Here is a 19,790-nt window from a genome sequence, read left to right as displayed (position 1 = left end):
TGTGTTTTTCCCTTAGATTCATCTACTTTCCATCTATTTGTAGAACCACATATCGAATCCCCATGATTAATGCAGTACAGAAGGCAAAGAATTATAATGACAGCATAATCACATAACAGGGCATCATCAGTGACTTTACACAGTCTGTGTTTGTCACCACCGATAACTTCCTCCTCCTCACCATTGTTCACGTGCTCCTGCAACATTCATTTCCAACATTATAAGAACATAAAAGTCCCTGTTCCGAGGCACTTGGTATTTCTGTCCTTCCACTTTTGGTTCCCCCCGAATCATATTGCCCCTCTGGTACTTCCCCATGAATCTTAGAAATCCATGCATTTGTCAAGTACCTCCACAATTTCCTCCAAGCCATCCCTGACATACAAAACCTCCTTCAGAGGCTGGCATAAAAGACAAACAATCTCTTATCAAGAGCTAGCTCTACCATGACGTCAGTAATAAAGTAATTAAATAATGGCTTCTCAGAATAAACGCAAAGCCATCATTAAATATAGCTAGCGTAGTGCCAACTGAAGTTAGGTCTTTTTCACTCTTATCTTTAGAGACGTTTTACTGTATATTCTTCCCCACTTTTCAGTCGGAAGAACGTAAGGCTTGAAAATTTGAATAAAGGATGAGACCTTGATAGAAAACCCTATTTAAAAGGCTCTGGGATCCTCCTATAATCATTTGCAGACATTTGCCAGCGTTCTGGCAGAAGCACTTCTAACGTAATTGCACAGGCACACAAATTGTTATGGTTATAATAACCCACTCAGTAACAATACTTGACACAGCTTATGGACCCACTCAATTCAGCCACCTATGGAGCAGTAATAACATGCTCGCTACTGTAATCAGTAAAGACAGAGAAAGACCACTTACTTAAGGAAGAGTAAAGAAAAAAAACATCAAACAAGGTTATAAAGTGATCATAGCCTGGAAACCAGACCAAGACCTTTATTAAAAGTCTTGGACAATATTCCTAACTGCATACTAATACTTTTAATAATTCAGACCTACTCTACGGAAACCCCCAGGTATTTCACATTTCACCATTACACGGGGTTCAAGACGTTTAATTAGCATACTAAATCTTTACATTATAGGCAGTGTCACCACTGGCCACCGCAATGACCAACGTAAACACTTCTTGCAAGTATGACAACGCAGCTCAGAAAGTACAAAATAGTAATTTCTACCTATTCTGAACCATCAAAAAGTGATTTATTAAAGCTCTGTTTATGTCAGAGCCTGTGATAACGATCTCATTTTACATTTTCAGACCTCATTTTAAGCATGCTTTGAATACTAGATTACTATGCATTAAAAAATTAAATCACTTCCTTATAATCCCAAGAAACGCAGGTCAGGAGGAGCGCGTATCACTTCACTAACCGCACATTTGATTTGCACGCCATGCGCTTCTTCCCCTCTTTTTATGCATAAGGAGGAGGAAGAAAAGCTACACAAAAACAAGTTTGCTTCCACTTAAAAAGCTTAAACCGTGCTCGTCAATGTGGCAGACTTTTACGCACAGCAGCAGACAAACACACACACCTCTGGCACAGAACAAGCAAGCTACCACTGTGCACCACCACCCCCCCCAAGTACGTTCAGTGGCTAAAATCATACAGGGCAGTGCAATGAGCAATTAATATCATACAAGTGAGGGTAACCGAGACAGAGAGGACAGACAATGGCAACTGGGGGGTGTTGGAATAAAAATACGGGAGTCTGATGAGCAGCATTTAAATCACCCCTTCACTTGTCCCTGTGCAAACACTCCTAAGTTACGGGTTCAGCTGAGCGCAACCGATTGTTTCCAGCACAAACCTGAGCTGGCACATGACAAAAATACATACATCTCAAGCAGCTGCACCTTTTTTTTTTTAAATGAACACCTTGGTGGAAAAATGGGTGAAGTTGAAACCTAGCTAGGGGGAAAAAAAAAACAACAAAACCCTACCACCTCGGAGGGGCTGGATTTGACCAGAGCCGCTTTTACTCTTCGCCTGCTTCCTCCACCGAGCAGCCGGTGGCAGTGCAGGGCTCTGCGGCTCCACAGCCCCCCATAAACTTCAGGAAACCCCCATTTCCCTCAGGACTCCCCCATTTCCCTCATGAACTCCCCAGGGTCCCCCCCCTTCCCCTCGAGGTCCCCTCATGACCTCCCCGTTCCCCTCAGAGACCCTACAGGACCCCAGGCTCCCCTCAGGGCCACTCACTCCCCTCAAAGGCTCCCGCCGTTCCCCTCAGGACCCCCAGGATCCCCAGGACCCCCTGCTCCCCTAGGGCTGTCCCTGCTCCCCTCAGGGCTCCCCCAGGACCCCAGACCCCCCTCAGGGCCCCCCCCAAGACGCCTCACGACGCCCCCATTCCCCTCAGGGCCCCTTCAGGACCCCCCGCTCCCCTCAGCCCCTCCCCCAGGACCCCTCAGGACCCCCCTGTTCCCCTCACGGCCCCCCCGGGACCCCCTCAGAGCCCCCCCCAGCCCAAAAGCCGCTCGTTCTCCCACCTGCCGCCGAGCCAGCCCCACACAAACCCACCTCTCCGCGGGCATTCCCCCGCCCCAACACGGAGCCGTGCTCCGTTTCCACCTCACCGACCCCCAGCTAGCTCCTCTCCCCTTTATTTTTTTGGGGGGGGAAATCCCAACGCCTCCCCAGACAAAGCGAGGCAGGGAGCAGGCACCCGGTGCGTGTCCCCCCCCTCCCCCGCCGCGCTCACCCATGCTGCGCCCGCCCGCCCGCCCGGCGGGGCTCGGCGGCTGCGGGTCCCGCCGTACTCGCTCAAACCGGGCACGGCGGCTCCATGCGGGCCGCTGAGGGCGCTGTGGGGCTGCTGCGGGGCCGGGGGGGGCGGATCGGACCCGTCCCGTCCCGTCCCGTCGCCGCCTTCGCCCCCCCCCCCTTCCCCGCCGCCCGCCTCAGGCGAGCTCCGCCACCGGCGGCACCGCCCCCCCCCTCCCCGCCCACCCTCGACGGGGGGGGGGGGGGGGGGCGCCAAATCTCGCGAGAACTCCTCCCCGCGCCGTGCTGCGGTTGCCGGGCAGGATGACGTCACCGCCGCCCTCCCCGCTGTTGCCAGGCGCGGTGACGTCACCGCCGCTGTCCCCTCCACAGGGCCTGCCCCCCCCCAGTTCTTACCCCAAAAAACAGCGGTTTTGGGCAACCCCCACACACAGCGAGGGGCAGGCTGTGGGGTCGTAGGGTTGAGGTCTTTCCTCCAGGCCCCCTGGGGGTACAGCCCGCTCCCATCCCAGGCTGCTCCTCGCTTTTTGGGGGTGAACGTCCCCTTTCTTAGCTTGGAGTGTGTGTGGGTTCGGGCATTGGTTTCGAGAGGTTTAGGGTGGTTTGTTTTTAGTAAGATGTATTTGTAGAAAGGAGGGAAGAAGATGTATTTCTAGAAAGAAGTATTCAAAGCGGCATCAGGCTGCCACTGTTTAGGGTTTGTTTTTTTGTGGGAAGCACAGGAAGGGTGAAAACAACTACTTAGAGCTGAGCCGATTTAAAGAAAAACCAGTGACCCCAAGGCCGAAAGGACAAGTAAACACGGTGTGGTTTTGGTGAAAATCAGGGAGTAGAATGCAGCAGGGCTCTCCGAAATGGATATTCTCCATCTTCCCTGCCACAGACATCCTTGTGTGAATGGCTCAAGAGCCCTTGGAGCCAAGCTGGTGCCAAAATTAGCCTAAAAAGAATGCCAAGTATTTCCAGGAGTCAGCCCTTGCTTAGCATCTCCCTCATGGAATACAACCAGAAAGTGAGTCAGATGAGTACTGAAGCGCAATGGGAAGTATACGGGTGTAAACGAGCCTGTACCGTATCGTAGTGGGATGTTTTATCTCCTTTACTGTGTTTTGATGCAGACTGTGCTTCCATTTCTTCCAACAGCAGAAATGGAAATGTACAAGTGATGGTGAGATTTTCCCTCACGCAGGTACAGTGTTTAAGTCTGATACGTGGTTGCATCATGCTCCCTTTAAAAGCAGAATCTGTTTTCCAATAAAAATACAACTCTCCTTTCCCCTGTAGATTTCTGATAGTAATAGCAAGAGGAGAATTGGGACAGGAAGGAAATGTCATCCTTAGAGTCTGACATCACTTCCAACAAAAATTTAGAAAATTCATGGGGGTGAATTATCCTCATCTGTCTTCTCTTTAGGTCGTTGGTCTTTTTTTTGGTTTGTTTCTTTGTTTGTTTTTTCCACTTCTGAAGAATCACATGCTAAAGAAGGATAAAGGACAAGATGAATTGTAAATTCGATCCCATATAGCAATCTTTAACTTTTTGAGACCCGCCTCAAGGCTCAGTGTGACTGTACAAGAGGTGATAAATAAAATATTCATTACATACACTGTTTCAGAGAGTTGAAGAAGCTCTGTGTACCCTCCTTTCTGGAAGCTCTTTCCAATTAATTTAAGGTTCACTTTTCCCTTTGGATCAGCCCTGAATACTCACGCTGATATAATGCCACCTTTGCCCTTCTCACTTCAGCCTAGAACATGCTGTGAGGTGAAAGCACTGGTTTTCAGTCCATGCTCTGTGGACAAGCAGGATGCTGGCTTTCTGAAGTTCTCTTTATTTATGTGTCCATGTCTTGATTACTGTGGCCAGGGCTGGCTTAAAGCTTTTTAGCTGCTTGATTGCAAAACTGAAATTTCTTCAGTGCCCAGCTACTCTGACCATAGCGCACCAGCATCCAGCCAGCCCTCTGTTTCTAGACTCGTCTCCTTTCCAGTAGCACTGAGAAGGAAAAGGGATGGCTGCTGAAGGAGCCGCTGTGTTTGCTGAGCCCAAAAGTCTCCTTTTCTGCCCAGTCCATCATCTGCAACCCAGCGCAGTTTTCTGTTTTAGCAGTGCCTACATACAGCCAGCGCTTCGCTGTGGCAGTAGTCCTGAGTTACGTGGTGCTGAACGGTTGTGTCTGGTCATGCTTCGTTGAGTTTGTCAAGACTTTATTGTTGCTAGTTTTGCAAAAAACACAAGAATTTGCTCATGTGTAACTTCAAACAGCATCAGGGGCCTATATTTAGTGTTCCTATATGAGTTGGCAATTATAGTACATATAAGGAAAATACATCTGTGCTAGGCTAGTAACTGCTATCACAGCTCAACCGTTAAGCAATACTTATTTACCAATAATTACCTTCTAATTCACCTACACTGATTTTTTTTCCTCACTTTCCAATTTTATAAAGGCTGAAAGCATAAAACTAGCCATTTTCACTGGATATTATGGAATGATCGGTATTTATGCTGTCCTTTGAAAATACAGTCTTGGTGTTAAATTGATAGACCTAGAGCTAGTTCTTCCTTTTTATTCAGTCGTTTCTTTCAGTTCAAGAAGAATGTAGAGCCCCGGTATTCTGACTCTGGGGAATTCAATATACATAAAAACGTATTTGTTTCAGATTATTTTTCCAATGCAATAAGGTTCCCCAAAATAACTTATTATTTTCTTCCTAGGTGGAATTTATTCAACAAAACTTTTGAAACAAATGAAGGAACAGCATTTTAAATTCTTTGTGGTTGAGTTTAGTGGAATATCAGAACATATTGCTTGAATTTGAAAGAGGAATTGTTGTGACATTCACAGATCAAGAAAATATTTATTTACGTACATAGTAACTACCATAATTTTATTTTACAAGAGAGATTATTGCATAGAGGTTGTTATGTAAACTTATGAAATAAAATAAGAATGATACAGTCTGTCATCACTAGAAATGTTTAGTTTTTCCCTTAAAAAAAAAAAAAACTAGGAATATATAACAGTAGGCTCTCTTCCTAGTGCCACAGTGAACGTTTCACTTGAAATATTTTTTGCCACTGTGGGAATCCTAAAATTACTCCATTGCTTCCAGATTAAGAAACCTGAACTTGGAACTTTCAAAACTTCTCCCTAAAGGGCAAGGAATTACAGGAACTGGTTTTTTTGTTTGTTTGTTTGTTTGTTTGTGAACAATATCATGTCAGTTGCTATCAAGTTAATGTCCTATGCCCATCTGAATAGCACATGTACTGCAATAGTTTTGCACTCCCCTTTAACCAAATAGTTTGTTCCCAAACAGTCCAGACTGGTCAATTTTTTATGCTTTTAACACCATTGCATTTTTCATGACAACAACGTCTTGCATAACTATACCCATAAAAATTGCATGGGAGCATACAGCCTGTAGCACTAAGGAGTTAAACAGTCTTGACTGTAAAATTTCACCTTTCATCTTCTGTAACAGTTTTTATGAGGTAAGATAACATTACTAAAAAAAAAAAAACAGTTTTCTGTTTCAGAAGTTAAAAAATTATTTAGATGAGAAAACTCCCTCTGCTGGTTTGAAGAAGAAGCAGACGCATTTCATTTCCAAAAATACAGATTGTGGGAAAATATTCATTCAGCATGCACACAGTATTTTTCCTTCATTTCATAATCATTAGAGATTGAACCTGCCTGTTCAATCTGCCTGTTTTGAAGGAGAGAAAGAAAGAAAAAGAACAAGAGGGAGAACGAGAGAAGAAAGAGAGAGAAAAAAGGAAAGGAAAGGAAAGGAAAGGAAAGGAAAGGAAAGGAAAGGAAAGGAAAGGAAAGGAAAGGAAAGGAAAGGAAAGGAAAGGAAAGGAAAGGAAAGGAAAGGAAAGGAAAGGAAAGGAAAGGAAAGGAAAGGAAAGGAAAGGAAAGGAAAGGAAAGGAAAGGAAAGGAAAGGAAAGGAAAGGAAAGGAAAGGAAAGGAAAGGAAAGGAAAGGAAAGGAAAGGAAAGGAAAGGAAAGGAAAGGAAAGGAAAGGAAAGGAAAGGAAAGGAAAGAAAAAGAAAAGAAAAGAAAAGAAAAGAAAAGAAAAGAAAAGAAAAGAAAAGAAAAGAAAAGAAAAGAAAAGAAAAGAAAAGAGAAGAGAAGAGAAGAGAAGAGAAGAGAAGAGAAGAGAAGAGAAGAGAAGAGAAGAGAAGAGAAGAGAAGAGAAGAGAAGAGAAAAGAAAAGAAAAGAAAAGAAAAGAAAAGAAAAGAAAAGAAAAGAAAAGAAAAGAAAAGAAAAGAAAAGAAAAGAAAAGAAAAAAGAAAAGAAAAAAGAAAAACAGAGCATTTGCTGTACATAAAAACTGTAACAATTTCTATTTTCAAAGAGGGGAAAAAATAAGGTTGCATAGTAACATTTAAGCCTATTAATTCTATTATTTCATTTACCTTTGCGTGTGTGTGTTTCTCTTTTTTCATTAAAGAAGCAAAGCCAACTTTCTCTTTCTTTTCTTCTTACCCCCCTAACAGATACTCCCTTATGTGGAATCTTAACAGTTACGCAGGGTCCCTAGAAAGGCTGGAACCTTTGCAGCTATGGCACAGCTCCCTCCATCCAGGTAAAGAGCAACTAGTCATGGTCTATCTTGTGTGGAACATTGCTAAGGGAGGAGAAAAATACTGTGTTACTGCAAATAGCTGGTGATATTAAGGAATTTTGGGTGGCATTTCCCCCGCAATCAAGATAATTATTCAGTAGAACTGTATTTTTCAAACCACGTGGATCACTGATGATCTATGAGAACTCAGGAACTGGTCTGGAAAATAACTGAAAATGGCTTTGTGAGCTATCTGCCACCACATCATCACACACTGAACAAGCAAGCAACCAAACCGGAGGAAATAACATGACCACTGGAAGATTATCCTAATTCTAATTGTCTATAAGTGGATGTTGTTGTGGCAATACCACAAAAATGGTTTGTTAGTTATTGGTCAAGTTCTTGGTTGGAAAAGGCTGAGGAACATCAGAAGGTGTAAACAAACTCTTCTGTCCTCGGTTTGAAATTTAACTTCTTTTAACCTATTTCCTCCATTATCATTAACGTTGTGAATCAATCCCATTCTCTTCTCTATAATCAGTTCTAGTCTTGACTAGTAAGTACTGTTTTAAACTGTCTTATTCATTTGCTTCATGGCAAATATTCCTATGCCTTGCTCCACTTTGCTGGGCTAAGCACAAGGCAGGAAGCCTGGACAAGTTTCAGTTTTGTGGCCTCAATTTGTCGGTGCAAAAATGCTTCCTACAAACTGATTTGTTGTCGATGACAGCTCGTTCAGGTACTAAATACTTTTAAAATTCTGAATTAAGAAATGTCACTTTTGTTTAACAGGTATGAAGTAAAATACTTGTAACTGTGAAATCTTGAAGGAAGAGAATTAGGGCGAAGGTATACTTGAAATTCAGGCTAAGTATGGGCAACAATTAATCATGTTTCTGCCACAAGGCCATTATAACAGTAAACTGAAAGACTAGATACCCTGATGGTAGCTACATTTTTCTTCCATATCTCTTTGGAGGATTTGATTCATTTACATTGGGCAATTGCAACCAATTAATACAAAGCTGCAAACAGCAGGGAGTTTCTGGAGAGGCTCCATCTCCAGTCATCCTGATAAAAACCATTACACATGGACACATAGTCATAAACAGTGTAACCATGTGTATAACCATTCATGTAGTTTCAAAGATATTCTTTTTGATTTAAATACAGGGGAGTTTTCATCTCCGCAGTTTGGTTGTAGTGCATCACACTGTACTTAAAAAGTCGGGGGGAAAAAAAAAAGCTGTGCTTTTTTTTCACTTTTTTTTTTTTCCTCTAATAAGCAGCCACTTCCCTCCTTCCCTTTCAGGTACATTTGGCATTTTGCATTTGTATTAAGTTCCTTTGGCAGGCACTGCTTGCAATTTCCTTATATTAACATCTAGCACAAAGAAATCTCATCTTCAGGGTTCAGCGGGCTAATGGTTTCCTTAGGCATTTGAATAAATCAACAACTGTGGCCTTCAGCCATTTTGTCTTACCAAAATAAAAGTAGCTGAAAAACTGCTTGTTATTGTGGCAGTTCTCACATAAGCTCCGAGAGAGGGATAAAGAAGCCTTTTCTCTGCAGAGAATGCTTCACACACAACATAGAGTATTACAGACGTAATTCTTTCACTCCATTGGTAGTAGCAATGTAGTTCTAATTGCAGGGATATGAAGAAAGTGTGCTCAAGAGGTAGTAAGTTTTATTAAACCATTTGAAACATCATAATGAAGACTTATATCACTGTAATTCACACATTATTATTAAATATTATTAATATTATTATTAAATATCATGCATAATATATTAAAGTACATTTCTGTGCCACAGATAAGACACAATGTCAACAGAAAGGGTTCATGTATTCAAATACAAATACAGTGATATGTACACGACTCCTTTGTGCTATAAGCATGGTGCCAAGAGCAGCTGGGTTGAACAGCTCGCTGCCACCGTAAATGGCAAGTGTCACTCCTTGACATGAAACTTCTGCTCCTGTCCCTCTTGCTCTTGTGCTACTTCTGGTGCTTTCTGAGGTTTTTACTCAGCCAGTTCAGCTTGCAAACCCAGCAGGAAACTTTTAAGGCAGTGATTTGTTCAGTCTTCAGAGCAGGTTGAACTTGCAATTAAACTGTGTTCAATTATAATTTTAACAATTACAAATCAAACCAGCCTATCACCAACAAGACTGATCAGGTGCAGAAACTCTGCACGTGTTACTTGTGTTAGGGGAACTATTTTTAATATGATTGTCTTGTTCTCTTGTTGTTGTTTTATTTTTGTTTTCTTTTTAATGGAAGTGCAGAAAAGCTCCACCCTGCAAGCTCCAGGACATGAAAACAATATTCTCTATAGTGATCTGCTATAGAGGACTCCAGGGAGCCTTTTGGAGAAAGGGATGTGGAATTATCTGTACGTTTACATTTTCCGTATTGATTTTTCTAAGCTGACAATGCAATGAGTAGTGCATTTTCATCAATACCACAATCTGTGACAGAGAGGTCAGGACAAAGGAGTGCAAACATAATTGTCTATTGCTTCGTGTTTAAGCTTAACTCAGTGCCTCTTCTCTCTTCATCAGCAAACAATGTAAGATTATCATTAATTTTCGTGAAAGTGACAAGCCTTTTTGTGAGTGCTCTTCAGCCTCTTTTGAGTTTATAAATAGCATTCCCAAGGGACAGCTGTGAAATGACCCAAACTGGCCAAATACACGGTGTTTAGAAAATTCTATACTAAAATACCACTTCCCCTGACAATTACACATCCTCGCCTTATTACACTAAATGAACTCTGGGATGTGCTCTTATAATCAGTAGATGTTTTTGTAAGAATCTATAACTATTTCCAGAATGCTAAGAAATTTCACAAAAAAAAAAAAAAGTTTCCTGCATTTTTTGGTTCTGAAAGTTATCGACTAAACTGCAATTGACAAAAACATTGGGCATTAACATGGAAAGAATGACCATGTCAAGAAAGGACACATATTTCCCCATCCCCAGACAAGCCAAAACATATCAAACAAAGGGTCGAAAACCAAACAAACGGTCAAATAAAAACAGAATTCTGGCTAGATCTAAAAAATATGAAATATTTTCAGTTAGCTCTTCTCTTAGTGAGGTACTTGTGGCTGTGAAGATCTTTATTTTGTGGGGTTCCCTTGTTAGAGCTTTGGAGGGTTTCACTGTTTCATTTATTTATTTATTTATTTATTAAGTTGTCATGCAGAGTAGGAACTTTGATATTTATCTACATTCCTGCAGGCTTGTATATCCTCTCCCCTGGGACACAGGTGCCTGCTGCCAACAATGCACATCAGGTTTTCTAGTGAGACAGCAAGCTCTGCCTAACAGACTGAGCACTTCAGAAGCACCTTATTGCTTTATATCTTCCCTCCTAATAAGCATTGGGGATTATTCGTTTTAACAGAAAATGGGTTTTCTGCTTCACTCGCTTGCTGCAAGTGGAAAATGTTGACTCTATTTCTGTTTTAACAGTTATCAACGTTTCAGCCCAAAGGAGAAAAAACAGCCCCATTCTGCTTTCAGAGACAGTGAAGTTGCAGAAGCAAAGAGTTTGGATTTATGTCTTGACAAGTACAATGATTTTCAGTTCCAATTTTAGTGGGACCATGAACTGAGATTTTTTTCTGCTTTTCCCAATTAAAACGTGAAGAATTGTAGGCTTTATGTGTACAGTCAGAGAAAAATATTTATATATATATATATAAAAAAAGAATTATAAGGAGTAATTTTTATTGTATTGTTTGAAATTGCCCTTGCTCATCAGAAGATGCGGAAGGGGAAGTGTGACAGAAATTGGGAGTATTCTCAAGCCACAATATCTCAGTCACCAAAAATGTATCACCAGATATACTTACAAAACTGATTATTATTATTTTTTCCCCAAGGAAACATTTAACTAACTAATCGGCCAATTTGCGAGTCAATTACTCATAGATAGGGCTGAGGATAATTCACACTCTTCCTACGAAAAATTGAATCCTTTAGCTGGCACCCTCCCAAAAACACCCACTCAGAGGACAGGCTGCAGACACGATGTTTTCTATTCTTTCTCACTTCCCCGTCTGTTTTATTTCCAGCCCAGACTACTTGAAAGTCAGCGTACCTTCTTGAATCTAATTAATCCTTCTGTCTTGGCCCTTCCCATCAAATTCCTTCCTTTTTAGAAATTCCAGTTTTAATTTGTTCCAGAGCTCCTCCTGTTCTCAGGAACTCCCAATCCCTCTTCATGACCTTGTGTGACAAACAAGCAGAAAAACAATAGTATTGTTTAGCCCCACCAATCTGCTAAAAGACCATATTTTTTCAGTGCGAGGTGTTACACAACAGGATCGGTCTGATATAAGGACAGATGGTAATGTAGGATTGGCCAGAGGCAATTTCCCACCTCAGAGGGCCATTTTCGACATCAGTTAATCAGATCTCTCTCTTGTAGGAAATCAGAATTCCCAAACTTACTCTTGTTCCTGCTTGAAATTACAGCAACGTTTGTAAGGAACATTCTGGAAAACACGTGCTTCTGGAAAAAAAAATAAAAAGTTTCAAATGCTCTATGTTTTTCTATCAGTGCTGAACTTTGTCTCATGGCATGAGTTATATTAGAGCTGGTGGTCAAATGGATGCAGGAACATCCATGTATGAAATCCACTCTTGTTGTAATTGTCAGAAAAGTGCTAATATCTATGCAGAAATTTCAGAAAAGTGCAGCATGTTATCCTTCGTGTACCCAGCCATTTCAGTCACTGACGGGAATATTGTTTGGAATTTTGAAACACAGCAAATAAAGGCTCATTTCACCTGATTTTAACTGTATGCTTTGGGGCTAATCTGCTCATGTGGTTCCATTTGATAATCCGTGGTAAGGAAGAAGCAGGCACTGATAGGAAACACTTCACTGGATCCTAAAATAAGTGCCTAAAACATGAGTGATACGTTGTCCTGGAGAGGTGCCAGCATCTCTCTGGCAGTTGTATAGGGAACCCACACAACTAGCTCAGACTTAAATGACTGAAGTTTGACAAAATGAATGCCATTATTAGAGCAGATGGATACATATTCCTCTTACGTCATCTCTGTATTATTTTTGCCTTATTCTGCTAATAAAATATTTTCTGTGCAAACAAAATCAGTACTGCATTTTGGACAATTTATACTTAGATTTAGTTCGAGTTTTTGGAGATTGCTTCATGTACCCACAAGTGAGACAAGACCTAGACACAGCTGCTTAAAGAGGAAGTCTTAAAGTGGAAAGAACACAATAAAATACTGGCCTAATCCAACCACTCTCATGCTATTTTAAGCTTCTTGGTGTGACAGTGAATAGTTTGAAGTGCAAGGTCCTGCACCTGTCCTGCATTTAAGCCAATGGTGAGAATTTACTAGTTTGAAATAATAAATAATGAGAAGAAAAATCTGAGAGATGTGATTGGTATACCCACTAATATAATGCAGCCACCAAAATGACAAATATGGTTTATGTACAGTTACAGGCTGATCTTTTTCTTTATACTTCATGGGCTTCTCTATCACATTTGCCTTTGACAATTGAATCCAAATATTCAGGAGTGACTGCAATATAGCACAAAGATGCCTGAGCAACCTTAACATTTCCAAATCTGAGTATTGGTGGCAGCAGCGTAAAGATCAGAATGAGCTAGATAACTGCTGTCTCCAACGGTTTCTCATCATCCCACTTTCACCCTGTTCCTCTCCTTTTCAGGAAGGACAGTCTTCAGACTGTCAGAAGGGCATCCCTAAAGAGGCAGGTAGAGGTGCAGACCAGTGTTAAGGAGTGAAGCTCTTTTTCCCTAAAGCAAAAAGAAAAAAAAAAAAGGAAAAGAAAAAAGAAATTACAAAAAAAAAGGAAGAAAAAAAAAAGAAATAAAGAAATGAAATCTTGTATCAGCTTTGGCTGTATTCCCATGATATGAAGCAGGCGAATTACCACCCCAGCTCAGAAGAAATCCTTGAACAGTGCTATTTGACAGCTGCTGATTAACCTGTGTGGTCTAGCAGCAAAGTGATAGGTGCCATACAGAAGCCAGACACTTGAACTGTCACCACTTATGCAGGCTGGTGGCCTGGAGTATCTGTTTCTGTGGGGCTGCCAATCCAGCATCTGTCAGTAGCATGTAGTTCATAGAGGAAACAAAGTGACACATCGTCCAGCTGCAGTCCCAAAGAAGTGTCATAGGAGGGCAAGAGAATGCCTCTTCTGTAATGAAAAAGTGGGTATTATTACAAGGCACATAAAATATGCACGGGGCTGAATTTCACCTCTACCAAAGACAGCGGACACTGTATATATATATATATGTAACTGAAGGAAGCTCTGGAGTTTTGCTCTGCAAGTCCCGTGAAGAAAGCAGTAGTAGGATAAGTGCCACGGCTGCATGTCATAACAGCACTGTAGCTTCATTAGAAACGATGATGCATTAGATGTAGTAATCTCATTCTTTTCCACTCCCAGGCTGTGTTTGCTATCTCCAGGGAGGGAGATAGGAAAAACACGAGCCGTGATGTCATTTTTGTGTGATAACTTCTTGTCTTAGAACAGGAGAAGCTCCTTGTTCCTTCCATTTCCTTATCTCTGTAATTAAAACAGCACTGCCTTATACAGTCTTCCATTTCTTATTCCTGAACTTCATCTCTATGTCTCTTGTCATGTGTTCGATGTTTTTGTAAACAGATCTTATTCTCTGTCAGCTCATGCCACATTCTCTCCTCCTCTTCATTTCCACATACACTATTTGATTTTGTTTAAATTTTGTAATCATTTTATTAACTCCATAAAATCGTTCAAAGGGATCAGTTTGCCAAAGAGACGGTATTTAATCCACAGGATTTTTCTGTGTGGCTTGCCTATTTGTAGGGGATGACGATAACCTTTGTAAAATGTCTTAAGTTGTTATTTGGTTTTGAAGGACTGGTTTTACCCCTCTTGCTTTAAAAACCCACTGAAGTAATTTCCCTGAAGAGGTTATAACAGTCACAAATATAGCTTAGTAGCCTCTGGTTTTGGCCACCTAACTGGTTACTTTATAAATCACCTGGTTTTCATATCCTAACTTCAGCAGCCTACTTCAGATATTGCAGATATTGGATCCGATCACTGCAGCAGAGGGGCAGTACCAGAGTAGAAGAGTAGAAAGTCCATGGTCTGCGAAGAGAAAGGAGCTCCAGGCACAAAGGGAAACCTGTGAGAACGTGAAAAGACAGGTCAGAAGAAGGAGAAGGCTGTTAAGGAGTTATAGCCAATACAGCAAGCACAAGGCAGGCAAAAAAAATGTCTTTTCCAGGAAATGAGCACAAGTATTCAAGAGGAAACTTACCCCACACATGGTCTTTGTACCAGTTAGATCTGACATAAGGCACTGATCCATAACCCTGATGCGTGAGGCTTAAAGAAGAAGGGGAACCCTGTTTCCTTGCAGTGAAATCAGATAGGAAGACTTTAAATTGTTTGACTTTGTTTATTGTTTGACTTTGGGAAAGGTACGCCCAGTTATTACATGCTACTCTGTTTTTCTTTTCTTCTCCACCTTTAATAAGTTGCTATCCCCTTCAACACTGTGATTCATTATTGTGACGGGAAAGGAAATATTCCCAGGTGTCTGGGCTGGAGCTCAAACTGAGCCTCAGAGATCATCAAAGCCAGACCTTATGGCTGCCACTTAGGTCGTTCCAGAAGCATTGCAGACAAGCTGATAATACTTTTATACCTTGTATTTACTTGGGTGTAGGCAAATGCTGCAAGCTGTGCTAAACACTGTGAAAGCAACACCTCTCCCTCCAAAACTTTGTGTCCAAATAGTGGGAAATGGCATGGGGCAGCAATTCTTCATTCCAAGAGGTACAACAAACCAGTCCTAATTCAGCCCAGGTACAGAACGCAAAGGAGTTTATGAAAAAGAGGGAGCCAGCCACAGACATAGTTTAGAAAAGCAGAGGAGTTTAGCCCACTAGGATCTAGAGGCTGTAATTTCCTCCTTCAAAGCACAAAACAACAGCCCCAGAGTGTAGTTTATCTGCAAAGTCTAGTAACGTTATTTCCCTGTGACAAAACATATCATTGTTATACTGACAAAGTTTCTTTTGTGCCCCTGTGTTTTTTCTACAACAGATATTTATAGAAATTATAGCCACAAAGCTGCCAAAAGCACTTCCTTTAAATTACGTAATTTGCCTATCTCCCTTCCAGTATCACGAGGACCTACTCACACGCTTCCCATTCCTTTTGAGACCTTTATTTCACAAGTTAGAAGAGCTCTGTTACCATACGCTGCACATGTGCTCAAAGAAAACATTGCAGTTGCGAGAAGACTGGCACAGAAACTAACAGACAGAGATTAATTAAAATGATAACTGTGATTCACATCATCAAGGGTGTTGTGTTTTTTTTTTTCAGATCTTTAAAATGTTTTCTTGTGCACGTTTGTCTCCTAACAATGTCACGAGCACGCATGTTCTGTGCTATAGGTTTGTCACAGGGCAGAAGTGTACGTGACTGTAGCCTCTCTTTACAAAATGGTTTATGCACCCACCTCACGCAACATTTTCACGTTAAAGCAGCTGTGTAGTTTTCCCATTTAGGCCTGGGTTATGCTCACCCTTACTGATGAGGCAAAGCAGCCAGGAGGCCTGGGTGTATTCCCAGCAAAATTAGCTAGTTCAGAATACACACCACTCTGAAATAAAGCTAATTTGCCGGAGTGAATTTTATATCCAACTAAGCATGAAGTGGTTGATTACAGTACTCAAGAGGAAAACCTGTGAGATAAAAAGTTGTTCTAATCTGCATCGTAGTTATTAAGAAAACATCCACTCATTTTAGGGGGAATGGGTTTAGCACTTAAGTGTGCACGTTGTCTGGAGTCCAAAGGAAATTGAGATACAAGCAAAAGGTAAAAAAAAAAACGTGGAGAGCGTGTTATATAGTAAGCAATCTCAGGAGCTCCTGCTGTGCCCTTTCCTTGCCTGCCTTTGATGTTGGATCTTCCATTTTATTTGTACAGACTTGATCCCGCTGCCATTGAATTCAGTGGAAAACTTCTCATTGACTTTGATATTGCAAGAACTGACTTTATGTTATTACATGGCCTTTTGGAAGCAGTTTGATACTTCTGTTGTGTGATAGGATCTCGAGGCTCTTCCAGTGAAGGAAGAAAACAGAACCAGGACCGTGTTACTTGCGCTAGCTTTCTGCTCCAGCCAGGTGCAGGGACAGGAGGGGAGCTGCACTCCCATTTCCCTTTTGATGGCCTTTCTCCTCTTTCCACCAAAATGCCAAAAAAGATTAGAACAATGGTGGCTTTAACACATCCCACATTCTGCTAGCCTGCAGCCTACTCTGCCTGGTCCCGAGTCCCCTTTGGGAGTCTGAGTCACCCGCAGGGGGATGTTAATGAGAGAGAGGAACCCAAAATCACACTGGCCCACATATTTAACGCGGTCACAGAGTATGGCAGTAGCACAGTATTTTTGATGGGGAAAGGGATAGTGCCTCACAAAGTTCAGGCAATATCACCCATTGCACGTATAAGGCAGCATCCTGCTACTTCACAAAGAGGTGATATTACTTCTTGTGCAGATAGCCACAGACACAAGATATGACACATGATTTGCAATTTATAATTGCTAGAGAAGAAACTTGTCACCATTCTTCCCCGGAGTAAGGAAGAAAAAACCCTTCATCCTGGGGGAAAAAATAATAATAATAATAACAGTAATAATTTATTACGTCCAGCTTGCACAATCCTCAGCTCTCACAAAGAAAAGAACAACCTTCCTTGAATTTGGTGGACAGTGGTGGCCTACAGGGGTGGCCTCCCCAAAATGAGCAATCACATCACCGTCATTAGAGCCCAGGGTGGTGATTAACCGAGGACTGAGTCCTGCTGAGTCCACTCACAAAAGCAAAGTGAGATTTGGCCCTAATCTGTACAGCTCTTTCCTGAGTGAGGTTTACAGAGCTATAGCAAGGACTGGAAGTGCCAGCGGAGCCTGGCGTGTCCCAGCCCCAGCTGTGGCTGCTGCCATTGCTGTCCCACAGGGGATAGAAAGCTGTTAAAAACATCCAGTTGTGGCTTTGGGACTTTCTAGCAACATCAAACACTTCTAATTTAATTTGGAACCGAGGTGATTTCCCAACACAAATATTCTGGGCTTGAAACCTCTCCCTTAATTCCTCTTTCGTTAATTCATTATCAAATTAGGGTGTTTTTTGTAGCAGATGAAGCAGCTTACATTCACAACTGCACAACACCGATTTAAAAATAGTAAGAAGAAATGTGATAGCCTGAATACAGGGTGTCTGCTTGGAGAATAAACATGTCTCCAGTGTTAGCTCAGCTTTTAAAACAAACTAATAATTGCTTCCAGAGATAAAATATTTGCAAGCTATTATTCCAGCACTGTTTCATTAGAGAGAAGGAAACACAGCTGTCTCTGGAGCAGGCAGATGGCAACGGAGAAAGTTGTGCTCCATAATTAGGCTTCAAGAACTGTCAGGTACCTGCTTCCCCTCTGACAGCTCAATATGAAAACCACATCAGCTGGGCATTCATCCATGCTGCTGTTGCCCAAGCCATCCAAAAGGGGATGTGAATTCGGTAATTAATTTCTGAGAAACACCCTGCTTCTGTCTCTGAAAGTGAATAACCTGGAGAGACAGAGTGTCTTGGATGGAGAACACAAGCTTGCAAGTTATTTAATTTTATATATTTATATTTGAAGATTGTGCCTTCTTCAAGAGAAGCTGAAGGGGAGGGACAGTGTTTCCTAGCTCATGTCCTTACGCAGGGCCTTGGTACTTCTTGAAAGCGGTTGCATCTCTTCAAAGCACCTGGTCCTGTAGCTGCTAAAATTACAGCCAGTGGAGCTGCTTCAACCCAGGACAGGTCCTTGACTGGGGACTATCTGAAGATAGGAGTTAGCACGTTGCTTTCTAGAGACTTCTCTAGGATTATGCAATACAACGTATTACTGACCCTTGCTGTCTACAGAAACAGCCCTCACACACAGCAGCATTTCCAGTCGTGGTTTTAGTCCAGTTTCTCCTGTTCTCAACATAATTTGGAACAATTTCACACTAAAAATAACCTGGCAGGAAAAAATAACCAAAACAAAGAACTCAAGCAAGTCATAAATCTACATCGTTTCCCTCCCGAGGGATAGTAATATTGTGATATGGCAACAGGCCGCAGCAGTCAATTGCCTCACGTCTACAATGCAAACACACCACATCAGAAGGGCACTTGTGTTCACAGTGGCACAGTCGAAAGTTGCCTACCAGAGCTCCATGCCAGAGCAAGCTGGGCAAAAATTATGTTTAAAAAATGAGCAGCTTCGTGGCCCTGAAGAGGACAGCAGAAGCACGTGGCCTGCTTCTCCATGTTTTCAGTGGCAACCTGGTGCATGTGATCCCAGGATTACTCACACACTTCACAATAAGCTCTTGTCTGGATTAAACCTCTAGGCACCTAATTTTTCACCAAGGGCTTATTTAGAATTTAGGAAATAAGCAACCTTGGCAGGGCCAATTCTCTACATCCATGTAACATAATGACAATGCTGTGTTCCCCTTAGGACACATACAAAGGCAATGTCTGCCTTTTGTAAGAACCCCACTGCCCAGATCTCGTGCCCAAAAGGAACATGTCATATTCCAGGTGCAGCTTTTTCCTGAAACGCTCTGAATTCCCACCTCACCCTGCCCTCAAGTAGATCATCTCAACAGAGACTCCTCCACCACCTCTGTTAAACTAAGGCCCTTATGCACGCATGTATGCACCATGCATGCATCTGGCAAGACAACAGGCAGAAAGGGAGAGAGAGAGAGAGAGAGGGAGAGAGAGAGAGAGAGAATCATAGAATCATTCAGGTTGGAAAAGACCTCCAAAATCATCTGGTCCAACCATCCCCCTACCACCAATGTCACCCACTAAACCATGTCCCTAAGCACCAGATCCAACCTTTCCTTGAACACCCCCAGGGACGGTGACTCCACCACCTCCCTGGGCAACCCGTCCCAATGCCCGACTGCTCTTTCTGAGGAGAAATGTCTCATTTCCAACCTGAACCTCCCCTGGCACAACTTGAGGCCATTCCCTCTAGTCCTATCACTGGTTACCTGTGAGAAGAGGCCGACCCCCAGCTCCCCACACCTTCCTGTCAGGCAGTTGCAGAGAGCAATAAGGTCTCCCCTGAGCCTCCTCTTCTCCAGACCAAACCCCCCCAGTTCCCTCAGCCGCTCCTCACAGGACTTGTGCTGCAGGCCCTTCACCAGCTTCGTAGCCCTGCTCTGGGCACGCCCCAGGGCCTCAATGTCCTTCTTGTACTGAGGGGCCCAAAACTGAACACAGTACATATGCGGCCTCACCAGAGCAGAATACAAGGGGACAATCATCTCCCTGGTCCATTTAAAGGGATGGTCCTTACTGGTG

General features: G+C 42.4%; 1 protein-coding gene and 1 long non-coding RNA gene across 2 annotated transcripts in view; one reads left to right on the top strand and one right to left on the bottom strand.

The window, feature by feature from the left end:
* Positions 1 to 2,967, bottom strand: part of CD2AP (CD2 associated protein) — a 75,452-nt gene extending 72,485 nt beyond the window's left edge. The window contains exon 1 of the mRNA XM_083828255.1: positions 2,731 to 2,967. Within this exon, the coding sequence (XP_083684381.1) occupies positions 2,731 to 2,734 (4 nt within the window). The 5' untranslated portion in view covers positions 2,735 to 2,967. The remainder of the gene's footprint in view (positions 1 to 2,730) is intronic.
* Positions 2,968 to 5,545: 2,578 nt separating this feature from the next.
* LOC310896221 lies at positions 5,546 to 14,539 on the top strand. The gene is made up of 3 exons (XR_014581291.1): positions 5,546 to 6,252; positions 7,265 to 7,353; positions 10,822 to 14,539. It is a non-coding gene; the product is annotated as an uncharacterized lncRNA (long non-coding RNA).
* Positions 14,540 to 19,790: the final 5,251 nt, after the last annotated feature.

Source organism: Anser anser (assembly GCF_964211835.1).
Source record: "Anser anser genome assembly, chromosome: 3".
NCBI lineage: Eukaryota > Metazoa > Chordata > Aves > Anseriformes > Anatidae > Anser > Anser anser.
The sequence above is the reverse complement of the archived record's forward strand: the minus strand, read 5'-3'. Positions and strand labels throughout refer to the sequence as shown.